The sequence below is a fragment of the Camelina sativa genome, chromosome 16, assembly GCF_030686135.1.
Source record: "Camelina sativa cultivar CO46 ecotype springtype chromosome 16, ASM3068613v1".
Lineage (NCBI taxonomy): Eukaryota > Viridiplantae > Streptophyta > Magnoliopsida > Brassicales > Brassicaceae > Camelina > Camelina sativa.
Genome location: NC_141895.1, coordinates 5,666,245 through 5,684,354, shown reverse-complemented (window position 1 = coordinate 5,684,354; position 18,110 = coordinate 5,666,245). Strand labels below are relative to the sequence as shown.

Genomic DNA, 18,110 nt, shown 5'->3' with positions numbered 1-18,110 from the left:
AAACACACAAAAACTTCTTTTTGTGTCTAAAGTTTCCAACTTTTCTTTCAAAAAAACTCTCTTTTCTTCTTTGTCGACTCTTTCAGAAGCTCAACTGTGTTTCTTTCCCATATCATTCACCACCGCCGGAGCTATTAATCTGGTAGAAAAATTAAACACACGAGGTTGTCCACTGTTAATCTTGTGATGGACAAGTTATTTTACAAAGATAATAATTTATTTACTCGATAGACCAGTTTTACACTTGTCCAAAATCATCAATTGTCCACTATTAATCATGTCATGTACTACATGTTTCACAAAAAAACTAGAAGACAACATAATTGACAAATAGACAAGTAATTTAAGCTAATGGACACGTTTGTACTCCTCAACTTGTCTATGAGACAAACTTTGTCCACATAACTAATTTTGTCTACAGACTTATGCTACTCCACCCACGAGATCTCTAAACCAAAAAGACATATAAATATATTTGTAAACTCTACGTAGCCTTCAGATAAATTTAATTTAATTTAATTTAATCTAAACTACTATGGGTCCCATTTGTTTGTCTAGTGGAAACAATTAATGCATGTCTATGTTGTCAAAAGATCAAATATATATATTGACATAATTGATCGACAACAACTCACAACTTCAAGGATATTATTGTCTTTTTAAGTAGCATTTGTGGTAGGGGAGAAAATGAGTTTTAACATATGGTAGAATTGAAAAGTTTGTTAGTAAATGTGGTACTCTCAACAAAATTCCCTTCAAATTAATTCAACAAACTATCATTTCTTTTTTTTTCATTAATTGTCCTATATTTTTTCATATTCTTATGTTGAAGCTGCGTGATGCACCCTTTGGTGGACAAGTTCTGATGGACCAGATCCAGTAAACTAAAGTTGGTGGACCAGTTTCGATTGACCATTTCTGGTGGATCCAACTTGTCCACTTTTACTATATAATTATATTTCAAACTAGTACAACACAAGCCATAAAACTTTGTATTTAAGTGTAATCAAGTGAAACTTGTCCACAAACAACAAACCAACTTGTCTACCAAAAAACATATCAAACTTGTCTACCGACTCAAACAAGCAGGAACCTGTATACATATTAGTCAATAACAACTTATCCAACAAATTGGAACTTGTCCATCACAATGAACTTGTCCATCACAATGAACTTGTCCATCGAAATTGATAACTTGTCTAACAGATTAATATCTTCTCTATAAATTCATCAAAAGTAGTTTGTCTATTGGGAAATTTGACTTGTCTACCATAAATTGATATTGTCTACACACTCAATTAATGCTCTCATTTATGTTATTATTGTATATACAGCTCTCTTTTCTTTTGACCAGCGTTTCTTCTTTTTACCACAATAAATGTCAATTCAATTATAGTATCACAATAAATGCTAAGTCAGACATCGTACAATCTAACTACTTGTTCAGTTTTGTGCTCACCATATACAGGAGGGTATATCCGACATTTTTAATGTCACTTGTGGTATAACGGAAAAGGGATTTTGGATTGTGGTAGAATTGGAAAGTTTTAAATTCAATGTGGTATAACTAATTAAATTCCCTATATTATACATACTGAATCAGTTTTAAAGATGAATGTTTCTTTATAGAGTTTTTATGATAGAGTTTACTAAGAGTTTTACCACATTCCGAAACTCATTTCAAACTCTATACCACATTCCATAACTCTTTTCCCCCAATGCCACAGCGTCATAGTAGAATTACTTACCTACCTTTTTTTTATAGATCGCAATTCTTATAATTTAACCCTTTTTTATTCTTTAATTATCATGATTCCCCTGTTATTTCTTTCTTTATTATATTGTGTTCGTGTTGTCTTTTCAGTTTCCCTTCCCCATAACTATTTCAAATTTAAGACAACGGGTGAAGCAAAGGTCTTTACTTTCTCGATTTCTCGATTACGGACAGAGAAACATAGTTCTCTGTATCTTCCTTTTCCTCTATTTTTACAACAAAACCTAGAGTCCCTTCTAGCCGATGGGAACCAACACCGTGACGGGAAACTCTGATCCGATCCCACCAGTGTCCGCTGACTTTGGTAATGACAACGGTGGAGAAGTCCCTTCCAACCTTGCCACAGAAGATGGTTTTCAAGCAATTGATGGACAACTACCTCCGCGTCTTTTTGCAACGGATCGATATCCTGTTAGAGGCCGAATCAACTCTTACTCCAAGCCTGAGTACCAGCTCGACATTGTTGAGGTGCTAGATGGGTCCCCTGAGTTGGCATGGCTGCAACAGTCATGTTTCGGCCGTCTGCCACTGGTCACCAAACATAGTTCCCTTTTCGGCAAGCTCGTTCACCAATTCCTTTGTCGCTCACTGGTCACCAAAAAAAAACACGAGATGTGGTTTGTGTTTGGTGGTCATCCAATCCATTTTTCTCTCCGGGAGTTTGGAATTGTAACAGGTATTAATTGTTGTCCATTCCCTCCATCCGACGATGATACAGCTTCCACCGACTCGGGTGCGTCTTCAGATTTTGATTACTTCAAATCTCTTATTGGTCCTAAAAGAAGCTACACAATCCGAGAGGTTGTAGACATGTTGAAGCAAGACAAGGTGTTGCCTGTCGTAGACCGGATGGATGGTGATCGTAGGCTTCACTTTTCTCTTGTTGAAATTGTCGATGGGATCCTCATTTGCAATTCATCCAATGTTAAAGCAAGTAGTAAAGTAGTCAAATTGGTCCAAGATCTGGACGCTTTTGTCAAATATCCGTGGGGGCGACTTTCATTTTTAAGGACTTTAGAGAGGGTGAGAAATGGTGAGATGGTAGCAGGACCAGGCGCCATTTGTGATCAATTATCACAATCTCACACTGCTACTCACGAATTTACTCTATCATTTCAACTATTCTTTCTGCATGCAATCCCACTTCTGGAAACGTTCCTTCCTGATGCAGTTGATGAGCTGACATTTACTGACCGCTCCGTCGTTCAGCTCACCAAGTTGAACACATATCATAATTCCAACATTCTTGAAACGGAATTTGATCTCAATGTAAGTATTTAATACTTTGAAGTTTTTGACCAATTTATGCCTACAAGCGTTTAATTAGATACCGTTTACAGCTTCATGTACAGAACGTTATAGATATCAAAGATTACGGTGACATACAAAATTTTTCTTGGGATGGTATGGAGTTTGATGACCCATGTGTGAAATTCCTTTTGAAAAAGCTTAAAGATGGCCACATTTTCAAGAAAGAAGACTGACATGGCGGTCTTTGCAAGTTCCCCCTCATTACAGCTGCTTTGGCAAATAACAAATCCAAAAAAACTGTCCCCAAACCAACTAAATCCAGAGCTAATAATTTGAAGGAGTCAACCAAGACGAACGGTAAGGGGGCCCAAACCGCTGAAGATCAGTCGTCTCGCCATGTAGAGTTTGTAACTGAAAACGAGTTACTTGTAGAGGTGGACAGGAGAAACAAGGAGCACACTTCCAAGATAAACGAAATGCTGTCCACTGAAAAAGCGAAATGGAAAGCAGAAGTACTGGAGGAAGTAATTTGTTATTTGACCGAGAAAGGTGTTCTCCCAAATTGTCATGCTGGTAATCACTCAGACCTTTTGGCACATATGCATAAGACTGCACATTGCCATCAAGAGACCACTGCAGAAACTCATAAAGACTCTACTGTAGGAGCAGAGGTATTATAGGAGAATAGTGGACAATTTCAAATATACTGTCCACTTATTTTTTTGTTTCTCTATAACATGCTTTTATTTTTAGGACAATGCTGAACAACCCAGCGGTTACCAGTATCAGAGTCATGGTCAACATACTCCAAGCAATATGAACTCTAATGTCCCAGATGAGGTTTAATCTCTCTTTAGTACAATTTTCTCACTTTCTTTTGTTATTTCATTTCCCAAATTTACTCATTGTGTTCCTTATTTTTAGGTTAATGCGGACCATGCCAATGGCTCTCCATGGAACCATTACTGTCAAAATATGCCAGAGATTCTTAAGAACTTTGGTGAGTTTTGTTCTACAAATCCTGTACTCGAGAAGGTTTGTACTTTCACCCTCACATAGCTACTGTGCTTTAACTACTCAAAATTTTAACATGACTTCTCAATAATAATGCCTTAGTAGAATTTTTCTGGTAAGACGACGGAGTCAGAGAGTCATGGCAGCGAATTTAGCGCTAATGATGGTGATAGCGTTAATGAAGGTGGAGAAAACGACATTAGCGCTAATGAATGTGATACGAACTACATTGGCGTCAATGATGTTGAGGCCAATGACATTACATATCACGAGGACGATGTAAACGACAACGCCACTGAAACTCATGATGTGATACGTTGCAATAGCAAATTTTTGTTTTTTCAAACCAAATTTTCTTACAGTTTAGTACTTTCAATTCAGAAAAACGCCGAAGGCCCTCTTAAAAGAAAGGAATGCCAATATTTGGACCACCAACTAGTTGCCCTACCTTCCAAAAGACCAAGGACAATGCCTAGAAGATTTGGTCAGTGTTCTTCATCTAAGAAGAAGCCTGCGCAACCAGTGGCAGAGGCTGTTTATATCTACTCCACATTCCGTGTTGTGAAACCTGCTCTGCAAAAGAAATTTCTGTCCACCCTTGCCGCATATCCGCATAAGTAAGTCCATCGCATATTTTTATAACTTGTCCTCTAAACATATATCAACTATTATTGTTTTAATTGCTAACTGTTCAAATTATAGAGAGTATATATTGGAAGGTCATAGCATCAAGCATACCTTCTTCGAGGAATTGTATGCACCCACATACTTTGTAGAATCTCCGTTATTCATTGTCCACTATTTCTCCATCTTTTTTACCAGTCTATCTTTAGCTCTCCACTTATAGCTTCTCCATCTTTTTTCTAAGCATATGGAAGCAATGATCAGCTGGTTGTGGAAAACAATGGGGTCATTTTTCAAAGATTCACGGATTGGCGTGTTGGATACTTGGTTTACTCACATACTCAACACTGACTATTGACGGTACAAGAAGAATCAGAAGAGTAAAAAGAAGTCAACATTCCAATGGAACAGTCTCATCAAAAATTACGTCTGTGGGGTAGTTCCAAACCGTCAATCAATCATCGGTTGGTTCATCGATGTAGTCACCGTCTACATCCCAATGAATTGGGGTAAGAGACATTGGGTGGCACTAGCAATCAGGTTAAAGGAAGGCGAAATCCTTATTTTAGATCCTCTCATTTCAAACCGTTGATTGAAATGTTACCTATTATCATCAAAGACTTGGTAAATCCTGATCTCACTGATTGCCCTCTTCCAAAAACATTCAACTATGACAGGTTGGTGGACGTTTACCAGAATGACCGGAGTGGAGATTGTGGTCCATTGGCTGTTAAGTATATCGAACTACACGCACAAGGATTGGGGTTAGATTCACTCTCTGAGAAATTAGTGGACGACATTAGAATGTCGTTTGCAGTTGATGTCTACCAAAAGTTTGTTGTTTGGTTATAACTTGTCTTTCATATCTATTTTTTGTCTACGTACTTGGACCTTCTCGTTTATTATGTTGGTAAACCTTTGTTTCACCGGAAACTAATTTAAGACTTTATTTAAAGTATTTAATCCCTCCTTCTCACACATCAATTACGTCCACTAATATTTACCCTGCAGACTTTTTTTGCGGACTTTTGTCCATAGCAATTAACATCATAGTAGACATGTTTCACACTTATAAGAGGACAATAATAGTTCAATGGTTGTCCATTCAATTTCCTTGTAACACAAACAAGAAAGAACAAACTCTAACTATTGTCTTCCTTCAATATTTGTCATTGTACATCTGTTTTAACTATATGATGTTAAAGTTAAAGGATATTAAGCCCTTTATTAAATTTTTACCAACCACCAACGTTTTACTTAACTTCCTATCATTGAAGGCCTTCCAACTACTTATGCAGCTAGATTTGTGAGTGTCTTAATTAACACCCAAGACTCTATAGAACATCTATTTAAAAGTAATCCTCTCACACCAAAATGTAACATTTCATAACAAACATGGAAACACCTAAGAAAACAAAGCTTAATATCCTTTTTTCACTACCCCATCATATTCAGCTATCAATAATCTTTCGTTTAGCTAAATATGGTTTCCATAACCTTGGTCCACGACTTGCTACCGGTAAAAGTGGAATAGATCTTGTCTTTAATCAGCTTGTTTTGAGGGAAGCTAATCTCGTTACTTTTAAGAATGCATCTGTTCTTGTAAACAAGTCCTCAAGGTTCCACTCATTCTCCCAACGTTGTGTTAAGGCTAAAAATCCTTACGCTTGCTATTTGGAGAGTCTTCGGCTTACAGTTAGAGAAGGTATGATTCACGAAGCCATAAACCTACTCTTCGATACTATTCCTTTTTCAGAAGAAATGCAGTTCGCCCTAGGCTTGTTCTTGATCTGTGATGGTCACTACCACGAGGGTGTCGCGACGATGGCTTCATTTAGGGATCGTGTTGGCTCATATGATTCTGCCGAACATTTTTCTGAAATTGTGTTTGAAAACATTCGGAACATTGGTCCACTCCCAATCAAAACATATAGCGACACCTGGAGGTTTTACAATGTCCCAAAATGTCCTGGATCTGGTTACACTTGCACCATAGATTCCCGTTGTGAAGCTTGCTTTGTTTGGTGGAGGACTATGCAGTTCATTTGTATTTGCTAATTTACAAACATTAACTCGTCTTCTTTCCATTTCCCATTTTATTTTCTTCTTCTTCTTTTAAGAGTTTTAATGCTTTTGTGGACATATTATCAGATCATATGTCCACTTACTTCCCCTAACAACACTCATTTGTGTTACAAGCTTTGTAGACTACTCATATCAATGGACATCTTTTGATTTTTTGACTGGTCCATCGGTTAGTTTCCATGTGCACCAAACAATATCGTACATCCTTCTATTATAACAAAACTAAAGGCACAATGTCTACTAAACACAATTGTATTGTAGTTTCTCGTTAGTTTACTTATCCTTTTAGTTAATGCTCTTCCCGATATACTTTATGTCCATCTATCAAGTTTAGCGTTGCGTGTGGGCTTAAACAAACAGATAGGTGGCAGAAAAGTACCAGCATCTAAGGAACTTGGACCAAAGAAAATAATATTTAATTTAGAGAGAAAATATCCCAATATATCCCAATCCCATTTTGTCATACATATACTCTTACTCTCGTTACTCTCAATCCTATCAAACCTTCGCCTTTAACCATTTTATCCCAAAAAATATATTTAAATGATCTAGAGTTAAATCAATAACCCAAAGCACACTCAACCACGATCTAGTGGTGTCGTCGTAGCACTTCAGGGTCGAATCCTCAGAGACCAAACGATACACTATGAAATTATATAGACCGAGTATAGCTAAAGCAAAGAGAGAGTTTGTATTGCAAGTAACCGAACAAAACAGAAAATAAATAGAGTTTGTAAATTTAAGAGAAAGTATTGGGCTGAAGGAATCAGTCAAGGATTATGATCACGAAAGTGGGTGATGAGTTGGGAAAGCTTTAGGAACCGTTCTTGAACTCGAATCTCAATTATAAAACTAACCTACTGTCGCAGTGTTAGTTATCTATGCAAAGAATTGAATGAACCCTAAACCGTCGTTTGAATCTAAACAATCCTAGCAAGCATTAGGTTCTAGTCCGATTATGTTCACAAGGTGGCCCAATTTCAACTGTCGTTGGCTAAGGATCACCTTGCTCACCTATGTTCTTTCAAGTAATTCAACAACACTTTTGATGCCTAGATGAATTTAACCTAAGATCATAAACTAGGTAGCTAATCTAGTTTAAGAAATAAGCACAACAATAGATGAAGAACTCAATAGATCAATCCCAAATCTAACAACCTAAATCAGTGAATCATAAAACCCCCTTTGAAACCCGAAACCCAACAGTAAGACTACTCAGACATCGAACAGAGATAATCACAAATCAAATATGAAGAAAACATGTTTGAATTGCTAAAGAAGTAAAAAGGGTTCAGAATTCTTCTCTAAAGGGTTAGAAAGGATAAGAGATCTTCTCCCAGGCTTACAAGTGCTCAAAAACGGCGTAGAGTAAAATTTCTTTTTCTAGGGGTCGAGCCCCGTGCTTAAATAATAAAATAAATCCCTAAAAAGTCGGTTTAAAACGAAAAAGGAAAGATTGCGTCGGGGGCGGGATTGGTCGATCTCGCGAGGATCAGTCGATCCGGAACGTTTTTTTTCTGCTTTCATTCCATATGCCTTCTAGCTCGATCAGTCTTCAACCAATTGGCTTCAGATGCTTGTCTACATCCCAAAACACTCAGTTTTCTTTCAAAGTCACCTAGAACCTGTAAAGACTCACAAAAGACTAAAAGGACTCTAAAAGCACACTTGGACCTAGGAAAAGACTCAAAACAAACCTAAAAACTATATTTAAAACCCTACAAAATGCAGGCACATCATTAAATACTCACTATGAGCCGATACAGTTACAGCCAACCGTCGTCTTCCTCCATTGAATCTGTTAAGTCCCGAGATCGGCAATGAGACCACTATGGTATCCCGCTCAAGTGCTGGTGTGGAGGGAACCTCAATCACATAACACAACGGGCCGGTAAAAACCAGGGTCGCCTGTACTACAATTGTGTTAGATCTGAGGTAATGAAAATTTTTATGATTTAAACCATTTCAAGATCACTATATTCGCTCTGATTTCATGATTTCGTTAACCTAAGGATGGTGGCTTGCATCTAAACAAGTTGTGGGACCAATCTGTTCTCGAGGAAATACACGACCTCGACCGGAAGCTTTTGGAGCGTGATGACCAAATCGAATTCATCACTAGTGGACCAACTGGAACCAAGGTATACCCATCAATGTCTAGTCGAAGAAATGGCAAGTCTAAAGCAGCTTTTCCGTGAACTAAACGACGAATATGAGGAAATCTCGTCCAACATCTGCCACCTTTCCACAAGGAATACTATCCAACCTGCGTCCTCATTCAACTTTGTCCTTAAAGATGTTAAAGGCTTCTTTTGTGGCTTTCTCTCTGTCATTATGCTTGTACTCATATTTATCATCTTTAAGCAGTAATGTGTTCACTTACTGTCCGTCATTATGTCCGTGTTCTCTCTGTCATTATGCCTGTAACAAAACTCATTTCTGTTCCAAGCTTTGTAGACTACTCATATAAATGGACATCTTTTAATTACCACAATGTCTACATAACACAATTGTATTGGGGTTTCTCTTCCCAATATACTTTATGTTCATCTAATGTTCCCGATATACTTTATGTCCATCTAATGTTAGATGGTTTAATAATTACTTAAGAGTTAATCGTTTGGGTAAAACAAATTGGTACTCAGACATGCTAAAACCATTATCATTCTCTTCAAAATAATGAATACATAGTCCTAATACATCATCCATATATCAAATCAAGGTCGAGCATGTCTTTCTGTTGTGCCCTTGCTGAAAACACCTGCCACACTTTGTCACCCTCTTCTTTGTCTGCGAAACATAAAATAGACTTAGCCTGCAGAAAGACTTCGTAATGGACAACAAAATTAAAAGGGAAAATAAATTGGACAATAAATGGGACAAGGTTGAGCTTGTCTTCCTGTCTACTTACATGATGAACCTCTCCCTGTGATGGTATCCTTTTTTTTAGGCCTTCCCCCTGGTTGTCTTGTCCTTGGTGGGTTAACAGGTACTTATGTAACCTCTTCCGGTATGTCACAGTCCTTCTCATTTGGACGTGGCATTAGTACCCCTTTGTACTTCTAAACAAAATAACACACACTTATAAGCGAGTAGGGGTCAATATTTCTTACTCTTGTCACAGCCAAAGCGTGACAGCATGGAAGCATCAGAACGTCAAACACCCTACAAGTACATGTTCTCTTCTCCAGGTCAACGGTAAACTCGCAACCAATTGCGTCGTTCACTTGGTAGATCCAGTCAGTTGCTCCTAGAACCGCACAGTTAAGTGACTCTTTCAAATGGTCAATCAACAAGTCTTCTATTTCTGGTGTACACCTACTTCTTGTGTTCCCAGCTAATGTCCTTCAACACCAAAACCACCTCATCAACATGGCCCTTATAAATTCGACCATTGAAACAATCGGGTACTCAACAGCTTTTTTCATTGCTGCATTCAAAGACTCTGATATGTTGCTGCTCATCAGGTTGTAACGGTTACCCGTGAAGTGTGATAGGGTCCAATGTGGTAGACCAATGTCCAGTAGATACTCAGCACATTCAGGTTTCGTTTCCTCAATCTGCCTCCACCAATAACGAAAATTACCAATTGTATATGCTCTTCCTGCTTTAGAGACAAGATTCGCTAAACCACCACATGAAAACTTGTGTTTAACATTGCGGAAAAGGTGGACTGCACATGCTGCATGATGGGCTAGTGGGTAGACCTTCACCATTGCAGAATATATCGATGCATGTCTATCAGATATAAAAGCAAGATCTTCCTCGTCCGAAACAAATTTTGATAAATTCTTAAAAAACCAAACCCAACCAGCATCATTCTCCACTTCAACTACTCCAAACGCAAGTGAATATATCTGCATATTGCCATCTTGTCCACTTGCTGCTACCAAACAACCTTTGTACTTGCCTTTCATCGTTGTCCCATCTATCACTATTACCTTCCTTAGAAACTTATATCCATCAATACATGCCCCAAACGCAAAGAATAGATATTTGAACAGCGTTTTCCCTTTTTTTGTCAATTGTAGTCTCTATTTTGGTTAGCGTTCCAAGGTTTGTTGACTTCACAAGGTGAAGATACGTAGACCGAAATTCATAGCTTCCTTCTTCAGTCCCTCGTGTAGTATTCACATCCAATTCCTTAGCGTTCCATGCTTTCATGTATGATATAGTCACATTCAACTCGGACAAAACCATTTTTGGCAACTCGCATGCACGTGGCCCTTTCTTACCATTAGCAAATTTACCTTTCAAAAGACCAACCAAAATCTTTGCCATAGCTTTTTCCCCATATGTAAACCTGGCGGAGACGTCGCAACTGTGCTTCAACGACACAGTTATGACTTCTAAATTTAAGGTGTTTTGATTGATAATAGCATAAACCCTCCAACCGCAATTCTTGTCCACGCAAGATGCAATTACTCGTTTCTTATCTGACGCAACTATTCGGAAGCAAAATATCCTCTTCATAGTATATAGCGATAGATCCTTGTGCATATCTTCCTTTCTCGCAAATATTCTCCCCACATATATTGCATCTGCAGCTAGCTTCAAATCCATGTGCCTCTCATGGCTTGGTAAGCCTCTCAAATTATCATGGCATGGTGGTGCATCATTCAACAACAAAGGATCTGACTCATCTATCACTGATCCTCCTATGAAACGAATGACATCATCATCCCCTTCGACAACCAAAGGTCCACCAATGACATTCGCATTAGGCTGCCCCACTGCTACTATCGCATTACTTTCACTGGCATTACCATTTCCACCTTCTTGCCTTTCCACATCATAAGTACAAGAACTCTCTCCAACCTCATAAATTGTCACAATTCCACCTTCTTGCCTTTTGGCCTCGTCGACGACATACGGATCCCATTCAGGAGGGTACTCCTTTTCTATTCGATCAGTCCACTCATCGAAATTATAATCTGGACTGTCGTATTCAGGAGTATGGTCTTCCATTTCATCATCGACCCCCATTGTAATAGACAATGTTTTGGGATCATGTCCATTGCTCTTGTTTTTGTCCCCTTCATCTAACCATGTGGACAACGTTAACTGGCACTGCCTATCGTCCTCAATTTGAACACCATTAGACAATCCAATATTGTTCTGGTCCATTCCAGCCATATGGGGTTCTCCATGTACTTCAGAAGACAATACACCAGTTGTTAGTCCATTTAAAATCTCGTTGTCCACTCCATTGGCTTTGTTGTTGTTCCCCATAAATACATCAGTGGACACACTTTGGACGTTGTTGTCCACTACATTGACATTGTCCTCAATTGTCTTTCCAGTGGAACACGCAGCTCCCTTGTCCCCACCACTTCATTACTTGTGTCCACCTCATTCTTCCTTTTACGAGTACTATCCGACGTAACTACTCCGCTCCTACTGGTATCACCCAGTTTACCCACCTTTGACTTATATACTGCTTCTATCTGTTCAACATAAGCCACCAAAACCGAATCATCAAGGGAATCCTACCCTTCGCTTGTTTCTTCCCCAATGTCACCTACCTTGGACAAAGTTAAATACATATATAGGACACCGATTTCGGATTTTAACTCCTTGAACTGCTGCAACTCACTTTCAGATTTTATTCCCACTGGTGGCATTTTCGCTTGACTCATAACCGCCGCATCTCCTCTGTAGATAAAACTCAGGCTCATCTTCGTTTCTTGGGAACATACACTGAATATTTGCCCTAATCGTCTTCTCAATTCCGTTTCGCTTGTCCCACTGTCATAGGATACACACCTTGCCAATTCTCCCACGTGAGGTACAAATTTCCAGACACCGCTTGCTGAACATTCCCACTCCCCAACGATAACACACACACTTTCTTCCATGCCCTAAAAATCTCATATCAAAACACAAGTTAGTTTCAGCAAAAAAATATGAACATTGTGGCATTTATACATTACAAGAAAAACAATAAATGCATTCAACCAACCTGAGAATTAAAACCTCAGCCAAAAAACAGGTCCAAACCAACTGAGGTGCTTTCGTCCACCTTATCCTCTCTCTCTCTATTCCATTACCAAGTGTTCCTTTATTTTGTCCTTCCAAATTTACATTTTCAATTTTTAATTAACTATAATCGCTACTTCCTTTTGTCCACATTTATTGTTACAGAGCTACAGTCCCAACATTAAATTCCAATTGGCCCCTCATCGATCAAAATAGCCGCATCGTAACACTGTCACAGTCCAGTGTCATCTATTACGCAACAATATATAAATTTGGTATTTTAATTGTTTTATGAATAATAATTGTTTTCTGACATACATAAACCTGAGGGTAACATCGACATTTTATCTTGCCCTTGTGGTATACCGCAAAAACAGTTTCCAAATGTGGTAGAATTGGAAACTTCTCGACACAATGTGGTACAACTAACAAAAATTTCTTTATGATATATATGACGATGAGAGTGACATGACTAGTTATATAAGAAGATTATCTTTACCGTTTTAAGATATTGTCTAGAATAATTTTGTAACTAGATTTTAATCCGCGGTACACCGCGAGACAAATTTTTAATTATTATATTATTTTTGATAATAATTTTGATTTATATATTTGGGTTTTTTTTTCATTTTTCAACTATTAAATTTTGTATATAAATCATATGGTATTTTTGTTTGTTTGACGTATATGCAATTATAATTTTTGTTTGGAAATTTGTCAAATAAAATTAGATGTTATAAATTTAGAAAGTGTTAATATGTATGATAATTTGTAGTCCATCTGATAAATCTCTATATAATTTGTAAGTTAATTAACTCTATACAAATAAATTAATAGTTTTGATGTTAGTTTCATAGTTTAAACCAGCCATGTTAGATCCATTCGGCAACGGGTGTTAGTTTCAAAATACTACTAATTATTGCGATTATTTTAACATGTTTGACGGTTTTAGAAGCTAAGTCAAAAAATTTAACGTTTGGATTCGAAGGTAAGGAACATATTTTCTGAATTTTACAAGAAACAGAAAGGAATAATTTCTATTTTCAACTCTACTATACTATATAAGTATATAACCAATATACAAACTATGTAATATACTAATCATCATGTGATTAACCAACAAAGCTACTGTTGCGCAATTAATATTCGAATCTTTTAACTCATGTGTGATTTAAATTAAAATTAAAAAACTATATATTATACAAAAAAACTTAATTACATGTTTCCTAAATTATAGATAATTGTCTTAAATTCCAATCTAATTAGCGTCTTCACAAGGAAATGCCTCAAAAGAGGAAAGACGATTGATTCATCTCTTCTTCACCTTTGTCTTCTTTACAAGACAACAACAACAACAATGTCATAAAAGTTTGATCCTTTGTTTCTCTTTTAGATTTGGGCTTTTTTTCGTAAAATGGCTCGCGATCAGCGGGAAGGTCTGGAGATTAAGGTGGTGAATCCACCGGCGGCGGCGGCGATGGGTAATAATAACAATAACGCGTCTGCGGAAACGTCTCGGACTCGGAGGCAGCAGCAACAGAGAGCTTCGTTCGCAGAGTTTAGGCCGTTTAAGCTTTGGTTTCCATGGCTAGTTCCAGCAATCGTGGTGGCTAACATTGCCCTTTTCGCCATTTCGATGTTTATTAACAATTGTCCTAAGAACTCGCCTAATTGCTCAGCTAGGTTTCTTGGGAGATTTGCTTTTCAGCCTATGAAAGAGAATCCTCTTCTGGGTCCTTCTTCTTTGACGTGGGTAACCTTAAAGCTCTCATCTTTTTTTTTTATTTTATTTATTCCGAGAAAAGATTCCACATTTTTTTAGACCTTGGTCGTTCAGATTCGTGTGTTCTGAGTTTTGTAAAAGGTTCAATTTTGTGACAATGCTACTCATTTCTTAGATCTATCTTTTAGAGTTTGGGGATGAGTTAAAAGAGTGTTACAATGATGTGTTGTTTTTGTTATACTAGATTGGAGAAGATGGGGGCTTTAGATGTATCTATGGTGGTTCATAAACATCAGGTGTGGCGCTTGTTCACTTGTATATGGCTACATGCTGGGGTTTTTCATGTTCTTGCCAACATGTTGAGTCTTATCTTCATTGGTATCCGGCTTGAGCAAGAATTTGGATTTGGTATGCAACTTTATGTTTTCTCAGCCTTATAAAAGGATGAATCTTTTACGAGTTTTATCTATGAGTCAAAATGTGTATGGTTGTTTCTGAAGACTGCTCTTATTGGTTTTTCGAGTTGATGTTCCTTTCTTCCACAGTGCGCATTGGATTGCTCTATATGATATCTGGATTTGGTGGAAGTTTGTTATCTTCTCTCTATAACAGGGCTGGTATATCTGTTGGTGCCTCTGGAGCATTATTTGGCTTGCTTGGTGCTATGCTTTCAGAGCTCCTTACTAACTGGACCATTTACGCAAATAAGGTATAGCCAAATAGAAGATTAAAAACTTCTAGGTTCTCCCATCCATGATTGATATGTGTAAAAGGAGGTTCATTGGTTTTCTCCATTTGCAGTTTGCAGCTCTTTTGACTCTCATCTTCATCATAGCCATTAATTTAGCAGTAGGTATTCTTCCACATGTAGACAACTTTGCCCATCTTGGAGGATTCACATCCGGGTTTCTTCTAGGCTTTGTTTTCTTGATCCGTCCTCAGTATGGATACTTCAACCAAAGGAACAATCCTCGGGGTTATGCTCCACCGTCTGCTAAATCCAAACACAAGCCATACCAATATGTTCTCTGGATCACCTCTTTAATACTATTGATAGCTGGGTATGCTTCTCCATTTTTTTTACCATAAATCTGACTACAATATGAAATACAGATTCCAGTATGTTCCTTAATGCCTATTTTATGAAATATGGTGTCAGATATACCGTTGGACTCATAGTGCTTCTTCAAGGCACAGATCTGAACAAGTATTGTTCATGGTGCCATTATCTCAGCTGTATTCCTACGTCGCTATGGAGCTGTAAATCTCAAAATGTCTACTGTGAGGTAAAAACTACTTATGCTCTTCATATACATATCTAGTTTAGTCCTGCAGTTCTTGTTCTGTACTTGTAGTTTAGTGTTAATACTTAATAGAAGACACTAATCTTTGTGTGTGATCAAAAAGATATAAACTAGAAAGGCTTTGTAAAGTGTAGAAGATAGAACACACACATATATATATATATATATATCTTCCATTTCATATTTCGGATCTCTTATAAAACTGAGAGTGATTGTGGAATTGGTGCAGTCGAGCCAAATTGGGCAGCAGATGAACTTGACATGTATCGCGAATGGGAGAACGGAGATGTACAACCTCTCTTACGATAACCAGTCTCGGATTCAGCAGTTGTGTTCCCAACTATGCCGCTGATACCACCACTAAACGTCTAATTTTTTATACTCTGTAGAAAGTTAGGAATTGTGTTGGGGAAGAGTAAGATTGTTCATTTAACATAATGATCATGCACTTGTGGTTGTGGATTCTTCTTTCTGATCATTGTTTGGTTTCACCTTCTTGATTTACTGCGCATATGTATGGACCATCGTCTCTATAATGAAAGCTTAGATGAAGAGAAAGAGATGAACAAAGTTTTTGTTCTATAACATTTTAATTCTTAATCAAGATGTTTAATTTCATCTAAATTCTATATTTATATACAATAAAAAAAATTAATTAGCTGATATCAAACCATTTATATAATTGAATTAAAATAAGGTAGTAAAATAGTCAGGTCAAACGATAAATGTAATTTATTAGTAAAAGCAAATTATATAATGGTAATACACTTATCATTCGCAACTTTTGAGTTTTCCACTAAGGTATGAAGAAGCAAATTAAATAATTAATTCAAAAGTTGAAATTGATATTACCTAAATGTGTCTAATCATATTTTAGTGTCTTATACGTATATATGTGGCTAGTGCGAGTCTGAAAAATTCTAGTACCTTTTTTCCAGCAAAAATGAATTATATTGATGATGGTAATAATCTTAATACAACTGATTTGATAGTGAGACAGGAGGTGAAAAACAGAATAAAACAAATTTGAATTACAACTAAATTTAGCTAGATAGTGAACAGTATTGTTATAGAAGCAAATATAAATTGAGTCTTCTTAATTTTGGTTGACCATTCTTTAATATCTTTGACGATGCCAGTAATTGATATATCAAACTGTTTTCTGATCGAGAATTTTAGTGAGGGACTTATTGTCACCTTCAAACATAACATCGGTTAAACCTATAATCCAAATTTGTTGTGTTGCCGTTAATAATGCCTTTGCTTCTGCCTGTAGAGGTGACGATGTGTAACCCATAATAGAAACCCCCAACCTTGGGAGACACCATCAGGATCTCGTAACACCCAACCATATTTTGCTTGATTTGTGTTGTAGACTTGTAGTCAAAAATAGCATCATTGTTACATTTAATGAAAGGCGCACGAGGTTTTGTCCTCGTTTTCTTTGTTTGTGTCACGTCAAGTGTTGCTATGGCTGTTGTTACTGTGAAGATAATTCCATTCACGATTGTTTGCTTGAGCACGGAGAAGGATCGTGGTTGGTTTGTCTTGTATCCTTTCAAAAACAAAAGCATTTCTACTTTTCCAAAGATGCCATAATAACCAAAACGATAGAAGTTGCATGTTAGTTGAAGTTGTTCTAGCATTATGATTATCAATCAGAGCAGCAATGAAAGATTCCGCATTCGTATATGTAGTATAAAGCAGAGAAACAGGGATATTAGATAATTGCCAAACTGATTCAGCATATGTGCGTGTTTAAACTTACATGATATCTCACTAAGTCACCCACCAACACCTCATTTTTTAATACAAGTGGATAACTATAGAAAATATAAACTAATTTTAAAAGGTAGTCTGCCCTCTGTATGTGCGTGCGCACAAAGTAAAATTGACCTAAAAAAAAGAGCAAAATTAAATAGTTACTATATGGTAAAGATTTATAAACAAAAAATAGTATAAGTTTATTTATTAAAAAAATAGATTTTAAAAGTATTGTTATGTGGTGTAATTGTTTTAGATTTTTATATGGTCCTTACCAATATTAGTCAAAATATATATTTAAAAAAACGATTGGCGATATGAAATAAATAAAAAGCAAGTTAACAAAATCATAAATATATCTCTAACCATTGGAGAATAAAACTCCACTTTATGTCACCGATCCAATCCTAATTTTTTGTTTTAAGAGTATTATATATAAACTCTTATGTACTCTTGCGTAGGTTTAACTTTAATGCCAACTTTATCACATATCTTTTTTTTTTTTTGTGCAAAACTTTATCACATATCTATCGTCTTTGATTCTTTAGGTCTTTTACATTCACACCTATTTCAATGTTAATTAGGTCGGTCG

General features: G+C 36.9%; 2 protein-coding genes across 2 annotated transcripts; one reads left to right on the top strand and one right to left on the bottom strand.

Annotated features, from left to right (window-relative positions):
- Positions 1-9,741: 9,741 nt before the first annotated feature.
- Positions 9,742-10,665, bottom strand: LOC104753431 (uncharacterized). Its single transcript, XM_087492507.1, has 3 exons — positions 10,160-10,665; positions 9,862-10,093; positions 9,742-9,810 (listed from the first exon to the last, which is right to left on the bottom strand). Exons 1-3 carry the CDS (start codon positions 10,663-10,665, stop codon positions 9,742-9,744), a joined length of 807 nt encoding a protein of 268 aa, XP_087348633.1.
- Positions 10,666-13,919: 3,254 nt separating this feature from the next.
- Positions 13,920-16,312, top strand: LOC104749982 (RHOMBOID-like protein 1). The gene is made up of 6 exons (XM_010471704.3): positions 13,920-14,476; positions 14,695-14,858; positions 14,996-15,159; positions 15,252-15,511; positions 15,610-15,736; positions 15,984-16,312. The coding sequence occupies exons 1-6, from the start codon at positions 14,142-14,144 to the stop codon at positions 16,104-16,106; spliced, it is 1,173 nt and encodes a 390-aa protein (XP_010470006.2). The 5' UTR covers positions 13,920-14,141; the 3' UTR covers positions 16,107-16,312.
- Positions 16,313-18,110: the final 1,798 nt, after the last annotated feature.